At 34.3% G+C, this 17022-nt stretch overlaps 1 protein-coding gene across 4 annotated transcripts in view; it reads right to left on the bottom strand.

Moving 5' to 3' along the window:
• TFG (trafficking from ER to golgi regulator) overlaps positions 1-17022 on the bottom strand; it is a 36515-nt gene that overhangs the window by 1484 nt on the left and 18009 nt on the right. For 3 of the 4 annotated variants that reach the window (XM_081301605.1, XM_081301603.1, XM_081301602.1), the window contains 2 exons: positions 13807-13947; positions 2562-2660 (listed from right to left, as the gene is read on the bottom strand). In XM_081301605.1, coding sequence (XP_081157731.1) covers positions 2562-2660; positions 13807-13947 — 240 coding nt within the window. The remainder of the gene's footprint in view (positions 1-2561; positions 2661-13806; positions 13948-17022) is intronic. The other variant, XM_081301604.1, reaches the window with a different exon arrangement.

Below are 17022 nucleotides of genomic sequence, written 5' to 3'. Positions count from 1 at the left end.
ATGTTTTAGGATATAATTGTTTTAAAACAAAATCTGCTTCACTGAAAACTTTTATCTCTACCATGAAACACACCTGCAGCTACTTGCAATGAAACCTCTCCATTGACTGGAATCCTGTCAGCATTAAATACCAGATACATAAGAAAATTATTAAAATATGTACAACCCTGCATTTAAGCAAAAAAAAAAAAAAAAAAAAAAGGATTGAATGAATTTGAGTATATTCTGAACTCACCTTGAACCTGGGTTCAAAATCTACTCATGAAAGAAACCTTTAAGACATACTCCATGAACAAAACTGGAAAAGGTCAGAGGGAAACTGGCAAACCAACAGTGTCAAAGATGGTCCAATGTTACCAACACCACCACTTAACAGTCTCAAGCAGAGTATTAAGTTGACTATTTCCATAATTCTCAATTAAATTCAAATTTATAGGACTAGTGGGATCAGAAATGCAAAGATAATAATCTGAAAATAAATTTTACTAAGAGTGAAGACCCTGACTAAAATTATTAAGAACAAGCTTAGTTGTTAATAAGTCAAATATCCAAAACATTTTACCCATGATAGCATCTAAATACTGAACTAAAATAAGTGTGTTATAAAATCTTGCCATACAATTTCTCCTACCCTTTACATCAAACTTTGAACTTTAAGACTGAGGGGGGCGGGGAGAAAAGCTGCCTTTTCATCTCCTCACAAAAATCTGAGTCAGTAAACAACCAATCCTTAATTGCAGATCAAGAGAGGGACTAACCATAAGGGCATTTCAGGCTGAGGTTATGGCTCAGTGGTAGAGCACTTGCCTAGCATGTGTGAAGCACTGGGTTCAATTCTCAGCACCACATATAAATAAACTAATAAAAAAGGTCCATCAACAATTTAAAAAGTATTTTTTAAAAGTCATTTCATTAATAGCCTTCTAATCAAAATATGGCAATGTTTCTATTATGTGTATTAGTTTCCCACTACTACTCCTCTCCTGAAATAAGCAGCTTTTGGTGAAGATTATCATAAATTATAAGAAATGAACATTCTGGTTTTGGTTTTAAATCAATGAATAAGAAAAGCATCATATGGTCCACAAAGTCTAAGATATTTACTCTTTAACCTTTTATAGAAAAAAAAAATCTGCCAACTCCTGGTCTAGACTAGAGAATGCAGAATCCACAGGGAAGTATTTAATTGCAAGGTCAAAAGGACTGGTTCTACTCCAGTCCCCCCACCAAATGACTACATGTCTTTTGCAAGTCTTAACCTCCTTAAACCCTATTTGCCTCATCTGTAAAAAGTGAGTGGGACAAATCAGTGGTGCCCTAATGACTACACATGACTTGTGATGTTTTTAAAATACCAAAGCCTGAGTCCCACTATGAAACAAATGAAACAAAATCTATGAGAATGGGGTCCAGGTACCAAGAAGCTATTCAGGTGATTCTGAAGCAGAGTAATGGCTGAAATCCCTATATTAAATGAGCACATATTTTTAGCTCTGATATTCTACTATTAAATTTACATAAATCATAAAACTTAACACTTTTTAAATTTAAATGACTATAAACTAAAAATAAACTTCCCCTTACTATAATCTAAGCTTAAATTCATTCCATCTCTTTAATACAAGTAAAACTAAGAACGTGATAAAATATGCCAAGCTCCAATTAATGACAAAATTTTATTGCCTATGTCAGGGGTCAGCAAATTTCTTCACAGGAAAAAGAATAAAGCCCTCTTACCTGTGAAAGGGTCAGATAGTAAATATTTTAGACTTTGTGGACCACCCTGTTTCTGTTTTAACTAATTGTCTTTGCCATTATAATGTCAAAAATAGCAATGGATAATACAGAAATGGTGGTGAACTTTCCTAATAAAACTTCATTCACAAAAAGAGCAGTTTGTTGACCCTTGCCTCTAATTGGTAATACAAAACTCTATAAAATTTAGACAAGATTCAACTTACATAATTATAACTGGAATTTTGATACTTAAATGATATCTATTTAAAGCAAACAAAAAAATGTTAAGTTCCCTGAATGCCATTTGAAATAATTTTATTTTTATGACTTATTTTCTGGTATTCCTACACACCTTACAGAAACAAACACCTAAGTGGCTTAATTTAGTTTATATTTAATGACATCAATTTTCCAATGAGGAAACCGTTAATATTCCTGTGGATACTAAGATATGCCTGAATTATGTGTCGCACATAAATTGGGGAAATATTTTCCATTTCTTTTTCAGTTCTATATCATCTAAGTAAAAGAGAAACTGATCATGTTAGAAATATTTTGTATTAAAAGCTTTTCTATACTACAAGTTAACTATAGAATCATCTGCTAAGTCTTATTGGACCCACTGAAAAACTGAAATATTGACTTACAAAACATTTATGTACACATTTTAAAATAAAACAAATATTTCCCCTAATACTTAATTCTTACTATAACAATGTAAATATTACAAATCAAGTATATCCAAGGAAGAGCTTAAAAATTTCATGAGTACAGAAACAGACCAAAAACTATAAGCCAACAACTCCCTTTCAACACCTGCTCACCTGAATACTGAATACCATACTGCTGGGGTGGCTGAGGTGGAGCCTGAGGCTGTTGGGCACCATAGCCGGCTTGCTGCTGGTACTGTTGGTACATCTGACCTAAAACAGAAAACACAAGACAAAGAGGCAGGTTTAATTTGGCAGGGAGTAATTTTTTAAGGCACATTTACATTTTCTCTCCATCCAAATACATAAACACACTGAGTAAAATACTATGTGTCTGTTGCTCTTTAAATGTCTGCAAAGGAGAAGAATGAAGAATTTGCAATTGCTTTGCTGTAGGATAAACTGCAGAGAATTACTGGCAGCAAAAACAAATGTTTTGAAATGAAAATGCAAATCAGATAAGTACTGCCAATGTTCAGTAAATATCAAGTAAGTCAAAAAAATCAATAAAATAAATATGAGGAAAAATAGGTCCCAAATCTCTACCAAAGTACTATATTTATCCTCTAAAAAGTTCATCCTCTATTACCATTATAAATGAACCCTTTGGTAGCAAGGAAATAAATAACAACTTTCATTCTGGAAATCAGATATCTTTGGCATTTGCCAACAATTTGATTTCTATGACTATGTAATATATGAGTATTCTTTCAAAGATATGGAATCTCAGAAAGTCTAAATAGTTCTTTATTGCATGGCAGAACTCTTTAACAGTGGGAATGTGTTCTTGCACACACAATCCTTTTTGGGTCAGTAGACCACAGTGACTCTAGAGAAACCTGTTAGATACTTACAACCTATGAGTTTTCAAGCAAGAAAAGATTTATTGCTTATGTCTTTATCATCTCTACTTCTTTACATTATTTTAATAGACTGAACTAGATCTAATGCTAAAGTAGCAAGAAAATATGTTAATATCCAGCATTAAATCATATGTTGGCTTAGTCTTTATAAAATATTCAAACCAACTGCTATTAATCAAAAAGACTATGGATAACCATATACTCATGGCAGAAAATGAGATAAATACTGGGGGGAAAAACAGAAAAGAAATTACTAGTGCCACTTAAATTCAAGTACAGCAAGCAGCTAGCATTTATAGTCTTAGATAAAGAAATGGAGCCCAGGGATAGTTGTGGCTCAGTGGTAGAGCACTTGTTTAACAAGCATGAGGCACACTGGGTTCAATTCTCAGCACCGCATATAAATAAATAAAAGGTCCACTAAAACTAAAAAAAAAAAAAAAAAAAAGAAAGAAGAAAGAAGCAATGGAGCCCACTGTACTGTCTGCTCAGCCCGAGGGTGTCTCTAAGGAAGCACTAAATGAGTTATGATTTTATGTAGTTTATTTCCTAGCAAGCAGTTGTATCTTTTTATAATGAAAATAAAATCTGCTCAATTATTTTTAGGCTATTAATAAGTCTTTCCAAATACAACAACAACCAAAAAAACTTCACAAGTTTCTTAAATGCTTTATTAATGGTTTAGATTAATCAAAAGCATAGAAGATAGCACAGAAGTTAACTAAATTTAGATACCATCTTAATCCTGGATTATATTTCATAACTAAATTTTAGAATAGAAGTGACCAGAATCCAAAATAAGAAGGTAACCAGGTAAAGAAATATAACTAAGAGTAGAAATATGTATAAGTGAACTTAGAAATCAGGATGATTAACTTTATAATGCGAAAATATGCAAATAAGTAATAAATCCATGAAAAAAAGTTTAACAACTTCATAGGGAGGAAGAGCATGAGAAGAAAATTACCACTAAACAGGGAAGAGAGGTGGGAGGGAATGGGAGGGAGAAGGGGAATTGCACGGAAGATGGAAGGAGACCCTCATCGTTATACAAAATACATATATGATGGTGTGAGGGGGAAGAGAAAAAAAAAGAGAGAGAAATGTGTCACAGTAAATTGGGTAGAGAGAGATGATGGGAAGGGGGGAGGGGAGGTTAGGGAGGGTAGCAGAATACAACAGACACTAGTATTGCTGTATGTATCATACGTGGCTGTATAACCAATGTGATCCTGCAATCTGTACACATGGAAAAATGAGAATTCATACCCCATTTGAATCAAATGTATGACATGTCAAGATCATTGTATTGTCTTGAACAACTAATTATAATAATAATAATAATAAAAGATTAAGCAACTTACCTGAGATCAATAGCTAAAAATAGAACTATCAATAGCTAAAAACCATCACTGGAATCCAGGCATATCTCCAAAACTGTAGTGGTACAAAGTTTTGTACACTTTAACCCATTTAATAAAAATATTAACCTAGGCATCATCAAAATGGATGAGATTAAGGCTCCATGTAGTAAACTGTTTTCATCATTGACACTATAAAGAATTCACATTCAAAAAGCATAACTGTTTTCCTCAATAAAAATGTACAGTACAACTCTGGACGTTTTCCTTCATCCCTTCCTTCTTCCTTCCTTCCTTTCTTTTTAGTATGTTCTTCTGAACTGCTACAAACCCATTTTGAAAATATCACTTTACCTAAGGTTAAAAATTTCAAAGGTTATTACTATCTTTGCAAAACATCCCTTTACTTTTCTTAAACCCGTTTCATGCAAGACAAAATGGGACTTTCTCTGTCACTGTATTCTGAATTTAAGAATGCTGTATTTTTTTTTTTTTTAAGGAGGAACACCTTTACATACTTGAAAGAAAAAGAGTTAAGGATATATTAAGTGAAAACAGCATGGCGTAGACACGGTTCATAGTAAGCAATGTTTTGAATAGTAAATAAAATAATAATAATAGCAAAGTTTTATGCTTATCCAGTATATTTTCAAAAGGAATCAATGACACAATTAAGTAAAGATTACCTAGGAAGAAAAAGAGTAAAAGGTGAGACTTTTGGGATTGTATTGTTACAAAATGTAGTAGCCAGTGGAGACCTTCAATGACTTTTGCACATGCAAAGCATTTGACAATGGCTTGGTATACTTTACATTTTCAGAAATTAGAAAGTTTAACTCCATAATCAAAAAACAAGCAACAAATACTCTCTTGTGTAGTCCCTCCTACACTGAAGGGGTTGATCTATACAACAAGAGAATATTGCAGAAATGACAATGATATTTCTGAGGGCAAATCGTAAGAGTCATCTTCCACTATCATTCTCTCTTGATCACTTGTTCTGCTAGAATACGTCATCCAAGCTGCCCTACTGAGGAGGTTCACAAAGTGCTTGTAAGGAGCTAACCCTCCAGTTCTGGATAAGTTTCAGATGACTAAAGTCCCAGCAGTCATCTTGACTGCAACTTCATAAAAGACCCTAAAACCCCAACTACTCAGCTAAGCTATTCCCAAATCCCTGACTCTAAAACTACAGGAGATAACCATGCTGTGGATGTTGTTTTCAGCATCTTCATTGGGGGGTAACAGTTACATAGCAACAGATAATTAACATAAATAGCTTTTACTTTGGTGCTAAAAACTATCGTTAAGTGTTGAAGTCACATAATGGGCTTCAATTATTCTATGTGTCTCAAAATTTACAAAATGAAAAGCTACTTTTAAAGTCTCAACTTTTCATTACATTCATGTATAATTTCACAGATTTTAGTTATATTCTTTTTGACCTTTTAATTTTGGTTTAGCAGTATTTTCTGGTCTTTAATGATTTTTAGTCCTTTTCTCACTAGCATTTATTTTTTTGGCAAATTACACTTGGTCTTCCAGTAACAGAGTTAATGGCTTTACCTTAAGAAGGGTAACTTTGTCTATTTTGTTTTTTTTAAATAATATTCAAGACAGACACATGCTACAAAATGATGCACTGGTCAATGATGGACTGCATATAGAATAGTGGTCTCACGTGTATATCACCAAGTGATGTCATAGCCATCTTAGTTTGTATGAACATGCTCCATGATGTTCATACAAGGACATAATTGCTTAATGATGCATTCCTCAGACCCCATTGGTCAGAGACACTTGACTTATTTTATTAAGCCTTTTTAATAAATAACATATTAAGACTACAATTCTTGGAGAAATTTTTATAAATTCAAAATTACAAGTCCAAGGTCCTTTTTATGGTATTTAAGTGACAACTCAAAATTATTTATTTTATTTTGGATTATTATATAAAAGATTATTGTGTTAATCAGTTATAAGTAATAAGATTTTTATATTGATAATTCTGGCCAATTATAACCAGCAGCTGACCTAAATAACTGGCAATGTCAGGGATTCATCATACATCAAAAAGTCTGCACTTCATCATTTATCTAAAGTAATACTATCCAATACAATAGCCACTAGCCACCTCTGGCTGAGCAACAGAAAAAGAGTTATAGAATATATTAAGTGAAAACAGCATGGTATGGACATGTGGGTAGTCTAAAACCAGTTTATAATATATAATTTATTTGTACTCAAATAAATTATATATTATTTGAATATATTTCAAATTGGTGTCACATCCCATATTTCCAATATGCAATACAAAATACATGTTTAAATGAGTGGTTACATGTTGATATACAAATATAATGGGCTAAATAAAATGTATTACTGAAATTTTTTTTAATTTAATAAAAAAGTCTAATTTACATGTAGTTTCTATTATAATTCTTTGGGACAGCACTAACTTAGAAATCAGAGCCGTTTACTAATCTTTTGACTGGTACCATATAGTAATAACTATATAATTTTTATACTGCATAAACATAAGCTAAAATTAACAATTGTGTCAAGGCATATATTTAATGCCACTCTAAAGCAATTAAATGCATTCAAATGGTGTCCATCTGCTATCTCTATTCCCAACATCATTTGTTGGGAACAGAGGTGAGAGAGAAATTTTCCACCGTACATTACTTTTTTATATTCCTAAAATTTTACCTGTTTAAAAATTTTCAATGAAACCCCTCATCATAAGATAATTTGAGATAATATTAGTGCAGCCCTAAGTCCCATTCCTTTATTATTGAACAGCAAACCTTATTTGGTTTCATTATCCTTGTAAATGCTGTTTCACAATACTATTCACTGCTTCAAATAGGAATTTTTTTTAAGCAGATGGTTTTAGTACACCTGATATAGTAGTTAAACTGTTATAATATCCAAACTCTGCTTCTACCTCCCATTTCAGCCCACCTCTGCTTAAGTTCTAGTTTGTTCTGGTTTTGGAAGCTGTACTTGGGTGCAGAGAAAGGCAGTAACTACTGCTCCTTGAGAAAAATCGTAATACAATAAGAAATTCTTCCCAAACCATTCATTCATCAGCAAAATGCCAGCTGCTATCTCCTAATGACTCTTTCATTCAGTGAACTACTCTGAAAGTATCACCATATAATGACAGGATTCTATTCCAAAAGCAGTCAGTTTATTTAAGGCTACTTTAAATGTGATTGATAACTTCAATCACTTGCTTCTGATGCTGAAAACACATCATACCACCCATTGACCAAATAGTTACAGCACCACCTGGTGTTAAATGTTTTAAAATGGAACGTGTGGTTTCAAAGACCCTAACATTCACAGAAATAACATAATCTCAGGAAGGCAACCTAAAGATCGATGTTATGATTTGGATACAAGGCGTTCCCCAAAAGCTCCTGTATTAATACAGAAATGTTCCAAGGTGAAATGCTCAGATTGTTAAAACTGTAACCTAATTAGTCCATCCTAGTTTGAATGGACTGGGTGGTAACTGTAGGCAGATAGGGTGTGACTGAAATAGATGGATCACTGGGAATATATCATGGAAGGGTACATATTCCTGTGCACTGTCCCCTACTCTGTGCTTCTTGGCTGCAAAGAGGAGAGCAGCTTCCCTCTGTCACACCATGTCCCCATGATGTTCTACTTCACTTTGGGTCCAAAACAATGAAGTCAGCCATCTACAGAATGACCTCTGAAACCTCCTCTAAATTGTTACTATTGGGTATTTTGATCACAGTGATGCAAAACCTAACTAAAACAATTAGTAAGTACTTAGGTATGTTCTGCAGAATTCTAAGGGTTTCAAGGAGGGTTCCAAGGGTTTTGATACCCATTACCTTGAGCTCCAATCACTTCCAGCCACAGCAATAACCTTTTTATTGGTTTTAAATACTGGCCTTTCAAGTTATATTTCAGATGAAAAGCATTCTTTTGAAACCACTGGGTTAGTTCAATTTTCACACTTTATTTCATTTTTTTTTCCAATTTTCACATTTTATGGTGAGAGAATATCAAAAGCCAGAGAATCTAAACTACTCATCCAAAAATACATCATTTAGAGGTAAGTCTGACTTAAAATATAAAGAACTCTCCAAAACTATTATGCTAAAGTTATGGCTTATCTCTATTTTTAAAATATTTTAAGTTAGAAAAATTACGCACAGTTTGGGCATTGGGGCTAAAATGCCACCACAGAATTACGCCAAGTAAACTGTGAAGTCATCTTTCCCAATTTCACTCTCCTCCCCAGGGTTCACCACTGACTAGTGAGTGCTATGAATTCTTCCTAATCTTTCATTCTGTATTTATATTCACATAAATACATTTTTATTGGTGCACTGTAATTATACATAAAAAGTAGGCTTCATTATGTCATATTTGCACATGCTCACATGCATATAATTTGATCAATTTAATTCACCAGTACCTTCCCTTTTCCTTCCATCCTGCTTCCCCAGATCTGCTTGCTCTACTGATGTCCTTTGCATTATTATTTTTAAATAGCTTGCTGTAGATTTCATTTCCCATGCCCTTCCCTCCTCCTACCCTGCCCATCCCCTTCCTCTACTCTATTAGTCTCCTATTTTCATGAGATCCTTCTCTTTATTATTGTTCCTCTCTCTAGGTTCCACAAATCAGAAAAAACTTTTGACCCTTAACTTTCTGAGCCTAGTTTACTTCATTTAGCATATTGTTCTCCAGGTCCTTTCATTAACTTGCAAATGACATAGTAACATATATAGACTATATTTTCTTTATCCATTCACCTGTTGATGGACCTAGGCTGGTTCCATAACTTGGCTACTGTGAACTGCACTGCATCTTATGCATATATCACTGTTGGATGATGTTTTTAGTTTCAGTGTTTCTGGTATAATTCATAGGTCTTTGATACACTTTGATATGATTTTTGTGTAGCGTGAGAAGTAGGGATCTAGTTTCAGTCTTCCAAATATGGATATTCAGTTTTCCCATCACCATTGCGTTTAAGCAGGATATCTTCCTTCAAACATATTTTTGGCACCTCTGGATAAATTCCAAAGAGTGGGATATCTGGGCTTTATTCCCAGTTTTCTGAGGAATCTCCATAGTGCTTTCCAAGTGGCTGTACTAATTTGTAGTCCCAACAATGTATAAGCATATCTTTCCCCCCATTTACATGTCAGGAATTATTATTTGTATTCTTGTTGACTGCCATTCTAACCAAATGAGACAGAATATCAGTGTCATATTGATTTGCATTTCACTGATTGCTAAGGATACTAAACTTTTTTTTTTCCCATATACTTGTTGTCCATCTGTATTTTTTCTTTGAAAAGTGTCTATTTAGATCTTAGGCTCATTTACTGATTTGGTTATTGGTTTTGCTGGTATTAAGGTTTTTTTATTTCCTTATACATCTTGGATATTAATTCCCTGTTGGAATAGTAGCTGGTAAAGCTTTTCTCCCGTTTCTGTAGGCTCTCTCTTCACACTCTTATATCCTTTGCTGTGCAGAAGCTTTTTAGATTGATATTATTGAAACTTGGGTTTTATTTCTTGAACTTTAAGAGTCTTATTAAGGAAGCTGATGCCTGTATCAATATGTTGGAAAAATGTCCCTATGTTTTCTTTTAGCAGTTTCAATGGTTCTGGTCTAACTTCTAGGTCTTTGATATATTTTGAGATTATTTTTGTGCAGAGATAGGTTTCTAGTTTCATTCTTCTATATATGGATATCCATTTTTCCCACCACCATTTGTTAAACAGGCTATCTTTTCACCAATATGTGTTTTTGGTACCTATATCAAAGATTAGATGACTATATCTATGAGGATTTGTCTATTTCATTGATCTTAACATCTGATATTATGCCAGTACTATGCAGTTGGGGTACTATAGCTCTATAGTATAATTTGAAGTCAGGTGTTGTGATACCTCCAGCCTCACTCAAAGCTCAGAAATGCTTTGGCTATTCTGTGTCTTTTTATTGAATCTATAAAATTGCTTTTGATAATATGGCTATTTGGACAATACTAATTCTACCTATCCATGAACATGGGAGGCCTTTCCATCTTCTGAGATCTTCAGTTTCTTTCTTCAATGTTCTATTGTGTTCACTATAGAAGTTTTTTCACCTTAGATTTCCTAAGTTTTTTTAGGTTAATTTACTTAATTGCTCTTCTAGAGAACTGACAACCATTTGGGAGCTCTGTGATTTTATAGCTTCTTTGCATAGTATTTATTTTCTGTAGTACTAGTTTAGTGGTCATGAATGGCAAGTTTTTATTTTTTCTTTTGAATCTGAAAGACTTTGCTGGATATAGCCATCTTGGCTAAGCAGTTTGGGTTTTTGGTTTTTTTTTTTTTTTTTTTTTTTTGTGTGTGTGTGTGTGTATATATATATAATTTTTTTTTTCCCTCCACCCCCTCCTTAGAGCTTGGATTTTCTCATTCTAAGCACTCCTGTATTTTAGAGTCTGAGAAGTCAGAAGTCAGCCTTATTAGTTTGCCTGAAAATGTTATGTTTTCCTCTTAATTTTCTACCCTTATTTTCTATGTTAGGTACTTTCATTATGATTATGATATGTCTTAGAGAGGCTCTTTTTTGACCTTGTCTATTTGGGATTCTATATACCTCCTGTATGTTGATGCCCATTTTCATTCCTAAAGTTTGGAAATTTTCTGCCTATTATTTCACTGAAAAGGTTCTTAATGCCATTAACTTACTATCTGCATGCCCTCTTGTATCTTAATAACTCTTAAGTTTGGTTTCTGGATGTTGTCCCAGAGTTATTGAATTTTCTGATCAAGGTCTTTTGTCTCCTACCCCTACTGCACACTGGGTGTTCAAGTTCACACACCCTGGTCTTTGAGGCCTGAAGTTCTATTTTCTATACAATCTAATCTCATGGTGATACTTTCAAGTGAATTTATTTGATTCATTTTGTCTGATTTCCATAAGACTGAATGATTTCTTCTCAAAATCTCTCTTTATTGAAATATAATTGCTCTTAATTTGTTCCTTAAATCTTTTTTAGCTCATTAAACATTTTAATAATCAGTTTTTATAGTCCTTCTGTGGAATTTCATCCATTTCCATATCTGTTTCCCTTTTATCCTCTTTGCAGGAAATTTGTTTGCTAGTTTCTATATGTTTTCAGAGGTCTTAGACCTGAGCATATGTTGAGATAAAAGTCTTCGTCCTCTTTTATGAGTCTTTCCTTTGGTGTATAGTTATCTTTTCTGTATTAAGTCCTGTACTATTGGTATCTTATAACTTCAACACCTATGCTCAGCATAATTCAAGTGTTAATTTCAAACTCTAGTGTTTCAGTTTGCTTCTGAAGAACTGCTGATTTAGGGGCTGGTGATATAGATTAGTTGGTAGAGTGCTTGCCTTGCATGCACAAGGCAACAGGTTCAATCCCCAGCACCACCACCAAAAAAAAAAAAAAAAACCTGCTGATTTAATATCCACTCTTGGAAAGCAGATACAGCACTACTGTTTCCTCTGAGCCACTGTCTTGGGACCTCTTTGACTTCGCTATATAAGTACATATCCGGCCATTGATACTTGGGGCCTGGTCATTGGTTTGGGGTTTCTGTCTCCTCATTCTATGTCTTAAAAATATTGTTGGAACTTAGTGGGGATGGTCTGTGTATGGATTGAGTTTCAAATGTCACTTGGTTGAGTTATGGGGATAGTTCAGCAGCAGAGTTTCTACTTTCTGAGTTTGTAGTGTCCTGGTCACTACCCAGCCTCCCTTAGAAAAAGGGGAAGTGAGCAATACCAACAATAGTAGCAACCAATATGCAGCATTAAAATAAATGTCTGGTGCTTATTATGATGTTTGTAACACACACAAAGAAGAATGGTGGGGTCAACACTTAACATCAGCAACAACAATAAACAGCTCCAACCTGTATCTAGCATTAAAGTAAACAGTATGAATAACCACAGTACGAATAACCCAACAACATGAATGATAGGAGACAGGAATAATACAAACGAAATCATTCTGAAAGATAGTAAAATTACAGTTCCATAAGAAAAAAGAAAATGGTATAGGAAGGCAAAAGAAAGTTTGAAATATCCAAAAATTGAACAGAGAGAAAGAAGGAGATAGCAGGGGGGACAAGATAATTTGGTAATTAGGGGGAAAGAAAGAGGATACAGAGCAATAAGAGGAACAAAAAGGCAAAAATAACAAAAAAATCAAAACAAACCTACAAAATCCCCTAACCCTCCAAAGTCAAAACAAGGTTAAAAAAAAAAAACAAAAAAAAAAAAACGGGTGAAAAAATAATTAAAAATGAAACAAAAATATGGGAAAAAAAGGTTCATTGACTATGCTGTTGCACCTTTCTCTCCAAGTCTTCCCACAAGAGAGAACAAAGGTAGAGGGTTGTTAAACCAGATCTCTGTTTCTTTACCAAGTTGCCGGCTAGACTGGGAACAGAACCTGGTTGTAGTAGCTCTCACTTTCCCTTCTCATGAGTTTAAGATAAAACAGACTGGGAAATATTGACACTTGGGAATCTTGTCTGAAGTGACTAGGTCAATGCTCTCCCAGAATGGGGCTGATGTAGAGTTCCAATTGGGATGTTCCAGAGGCTAGCACTTTATACTGTTGAGCAGTATCCAGACAGAGTATATCCACATCCCCTACGGTGAGCAGATGTCCATCTCTGCTAGATGTCTGGGTCTCATTGGCCTCCTGAGAACTCCATTTGTAGAGTGAGGAAACTAACCCTCCATTGGTCTTACATACTCTGTCACTAGTGAGTGTGGTCTTCCAAGATCAAACCATAAATTCTAATACGCCTGCCTGTCCAACTTTTGGATTCTCCCAAGCTGATCCAATGAACTGCCAGAAACAAACGAAAGCAAGCTTCTCTCCCCTTTGTATCCCCCGCCTGGATCCCACAGCAAGTATCTTCTGTGATGGTCTGGCAATGCTTTTTATGAACTCTCAGACTCCCCCACAGAAAGCTACTAGGCAGATGCTTCAAAATGGCTGTGACCTCAATTCTCCAGCTGGCCAAACCAAGAGGTGTGGCAGCCTACTCCAGCTGCACATGTACCTTCCTACACAGGTGCTCTAAACTCTATTTTACCTTCAATCTGACCTGCTTGTGTCTGGGCTCCTGTATATGGAGGCTGTTGTGGCTGAACTCCTGGTGGGTGAGCTGCTGAAGAGGAGGAAGCAATGCTGTCAGGCGTTCCTGAACGGTCTTCTGCAGGAGCACTGGGTGGCCCTAGATGGTCATGAAAAGTCAGTTTAGTACCTTATCCTGGGCCTTTCCCCAGAAAGTTCAACTAATAGGTCATTAAAAAAATAAATAAAAACAAAGTACTTAAAAAAACATTTATCACTACAAATTCAGTCTTTATATTAAATTATTATGTATTTTTTCCATTGGTCCAGTCCCTCAAGAATCCAAAGTCACAACTAGAAATCCTTCTCTAACACGTGGAATATGTCATAATCCTGAGACCAAATGCCCCCCATAAAAAATCAAAACTCATATCCACAGTACCAATATCCCCTGCCCCATGCAGTCTATTCATGCAGTCTATTTTGTAAATCAACCAATAGTATTATTTCACTCTTTACCAGGTTTTCTCCCAAATTAAATTCAACCCCTAGTTTGTTGTTCAAGAACTCATAATTTCTCTTCTCACATGCCCTTTCTTCAGCTTAATTGACCTACTCCCTATTCCCCCAATATATCTAACAATGTTTTGGCTTCTATTTCATGTATCACTGTTACCTCCATGTACCCCATATATTTAAATATAACATTCACATACTTAACCATGAGATTCTTTAAAACCAGCTTATAATACCACACTTTTCTTAAAGCTTTATTGACACATACTTTATTCTACTCATTAATTGCTGTGTAATTTACTTTTATTATGACCCATACAAACTTGTACTTCACATTTCTGAATAGTTCCCATCTTTTCTCTTCAATTGTGAACTCTTCTGGCCAGGCTCCTGATTCTTAATTCTTTTTTGCCTGCTTTACAAGCCTAGCTCTTTAATTTACACATGTAGCCACTCAAATTCTTCCAGAATAATGAACACAGAAGTGAATGGAGAGAATCTGCAACAGTTCCAATACTGTGACAGTCAAAAAGGATATTTGGCACATAATAAATAATGTCCTACTTCTTTTCTTCATGTTTTGGCAACAGAGGAGAGTGGTTAAAAGCATAGGGTTTGGAGTCAAATTATTTAGGTTTGAATCCCAGGGTGGCAAATACTAGCTTGAGCTAGTGATTATTATTTAATCTTTTCCTGTGCCCAATTTCACCATCTGCATAAAAGATATACTAATTCCTATGTATGATTACTGTAAGAATAAATTAATAAGGGCTCAGAGCTAATGTTTATAAGTGATTATACAGCAAAAGCTTATAGAAGTGATTAAGATTTAGAAAGTCCCATATAAGTACTTGCTATTATTAGCAGACTAATTACCCTGAGGACAAACCTCTACCTTCTGCATTCATGTATTCCTAGAACTTAAGCACTATATTATGCATACAGTTGGCGGCTAACAGTCCTATAGTAATGAGAACCTAAACTAGCATATAGTAATGAGGGAAAAACCCATGATTACCAGAGTACAATGGATGACTGCTTTTCTACCACCATTTTACTTATATATAAACAAATTCATACATACCTTTTTCCTACAAAAGACATGGTGCTATTATCCAAAAGATATATTACTTTTGACTCCTCTTCCTTCACTTGTGTATAATTTATTAGATTATTTTTATAGTTCATCCCTTCTTTTTTTTATACATTCACTATGGTAGCCAAGGATTTTATATCACTCCTCAAGAACTACAAAAGTATCCTCCTGGCTATTATCTATGTACACAGTTTTTCCTACTACCATTCAATGTACAAAGCTACCAAAAAGTAGTCTTCAAATAATATGAATCACAATCATATTATTCTTGGCATGGTGTATACTTTATTCAATTCAAAATTTTCAAGACTAACCTGTTATACAACTATTCACTCCTCTATGTGATAATTCCTAAAATCTTAAATAAGTAGTTGAAACAATAATTCATGTATCAGTTACTCTAAAAATGTGTTTTCCATGGTTATAATTCATCTGGTAGTTTCTCTTGCCAAGAACAAACATCATAAACAAATATTTGTCTTTTCAGTATTTCATACAATTCTCTATGGTGAAAATTCCCATAAAAGTTCCCAAACAAAACCAAAAATGAATAGATTACATACTATATTTCCAACTACTGATAAGGGCAAAGTAAATTGGTCAGGTAAATCCTCCCACAGGAAACAACTAAAAACTCAAACAAAATAAAAGAAAACAATTATTTGAAATAACTGAAAATCAATCAAATGCCATAGAAATCAGGGAAGAGTTTACCCCAGTGGAATTACAAAAGATATGAATTGCAAAAGATATGAATTGCAACACTAACCCCTGCAGGTCCACTGGCAGAAAACCACACTGTTAACAATGTGGTGGCTAAATAGGCAGCTGGAAATTTAGGGGGGAAATCCCTGAAGCAAGAGTATCACTGAAGGAATAATACCCAAACTAAGTATAAAAGTCTGTTCCAATCCTCAGCTGATCATAGGGCTGGGAAGGGGATAACTCAAGAGGGCTCAAGAGAAAGGAGAGGGGGGGAAAAAGCACCTACAACAGAGATACCAGTTGTTATGTACACCATGAGGACAAAAGCAATCAGTTTAAGTCCATAAATATTAACTCTCTGCTAGGACAGTAACAAAGCTCCTCAAAAAAATATCAACAATCCTAAATTACAATACACCAACGACAATACCCAGTTTTCAACCAAAAACTATTAGAAATGCAAAGCAACAGGAAAATTTGACCTATATTGGGGGGAGGAAGACAGAGTCAACAGAAACGGACTCCAAATAGACCCATATTGTTGTATGTTAAAAACATTTCAAAACAGTTACTTCTAATATTTTTAAAGAATTAAAAATATATCCAAGAATTATAGGAAAATTTAGTTTTAATGACTATAAAAACAAGGAATTTCAATGGAAAAAGAAACCATAAAAACAAATGGTTACTCCAGTACTGAAAGCACAATCCAAATAAAAAATTCATTAGAAAGGTTCAATGGCAGATTAGAAAAGATAGAAATAATCAGTGACCTTTAAGACAGTTAAACAGAAATTATCCAATCTGTAGAAAAGAAAGAAAAAAGAACTTCAAACATCCATTAGGCAATAACAAGGTCTTCAGTGAATGAGTAATTAGAATCTCAAAGAAGCAGAAAAAAATGTTTAAAATAAGATA

Source organism: Spermophilus citellus, assembly GCF_964194105.1.
Source record: "Spermophilus citellus genome assembly, chromosome: 7".
In the NCBI taxonomy this organism is placed as follows: Eukaryota; Metazoa; Chordata; class Mammalia; order Rodentia; family Sciuridae; genus Spermophilus; species Spermophilus citellus.
The sequence above is the reverse complement of the archived record's forward strand: the minus strand, read 5'-3'. Positions and strand labels throughout refer to the sequence as shown.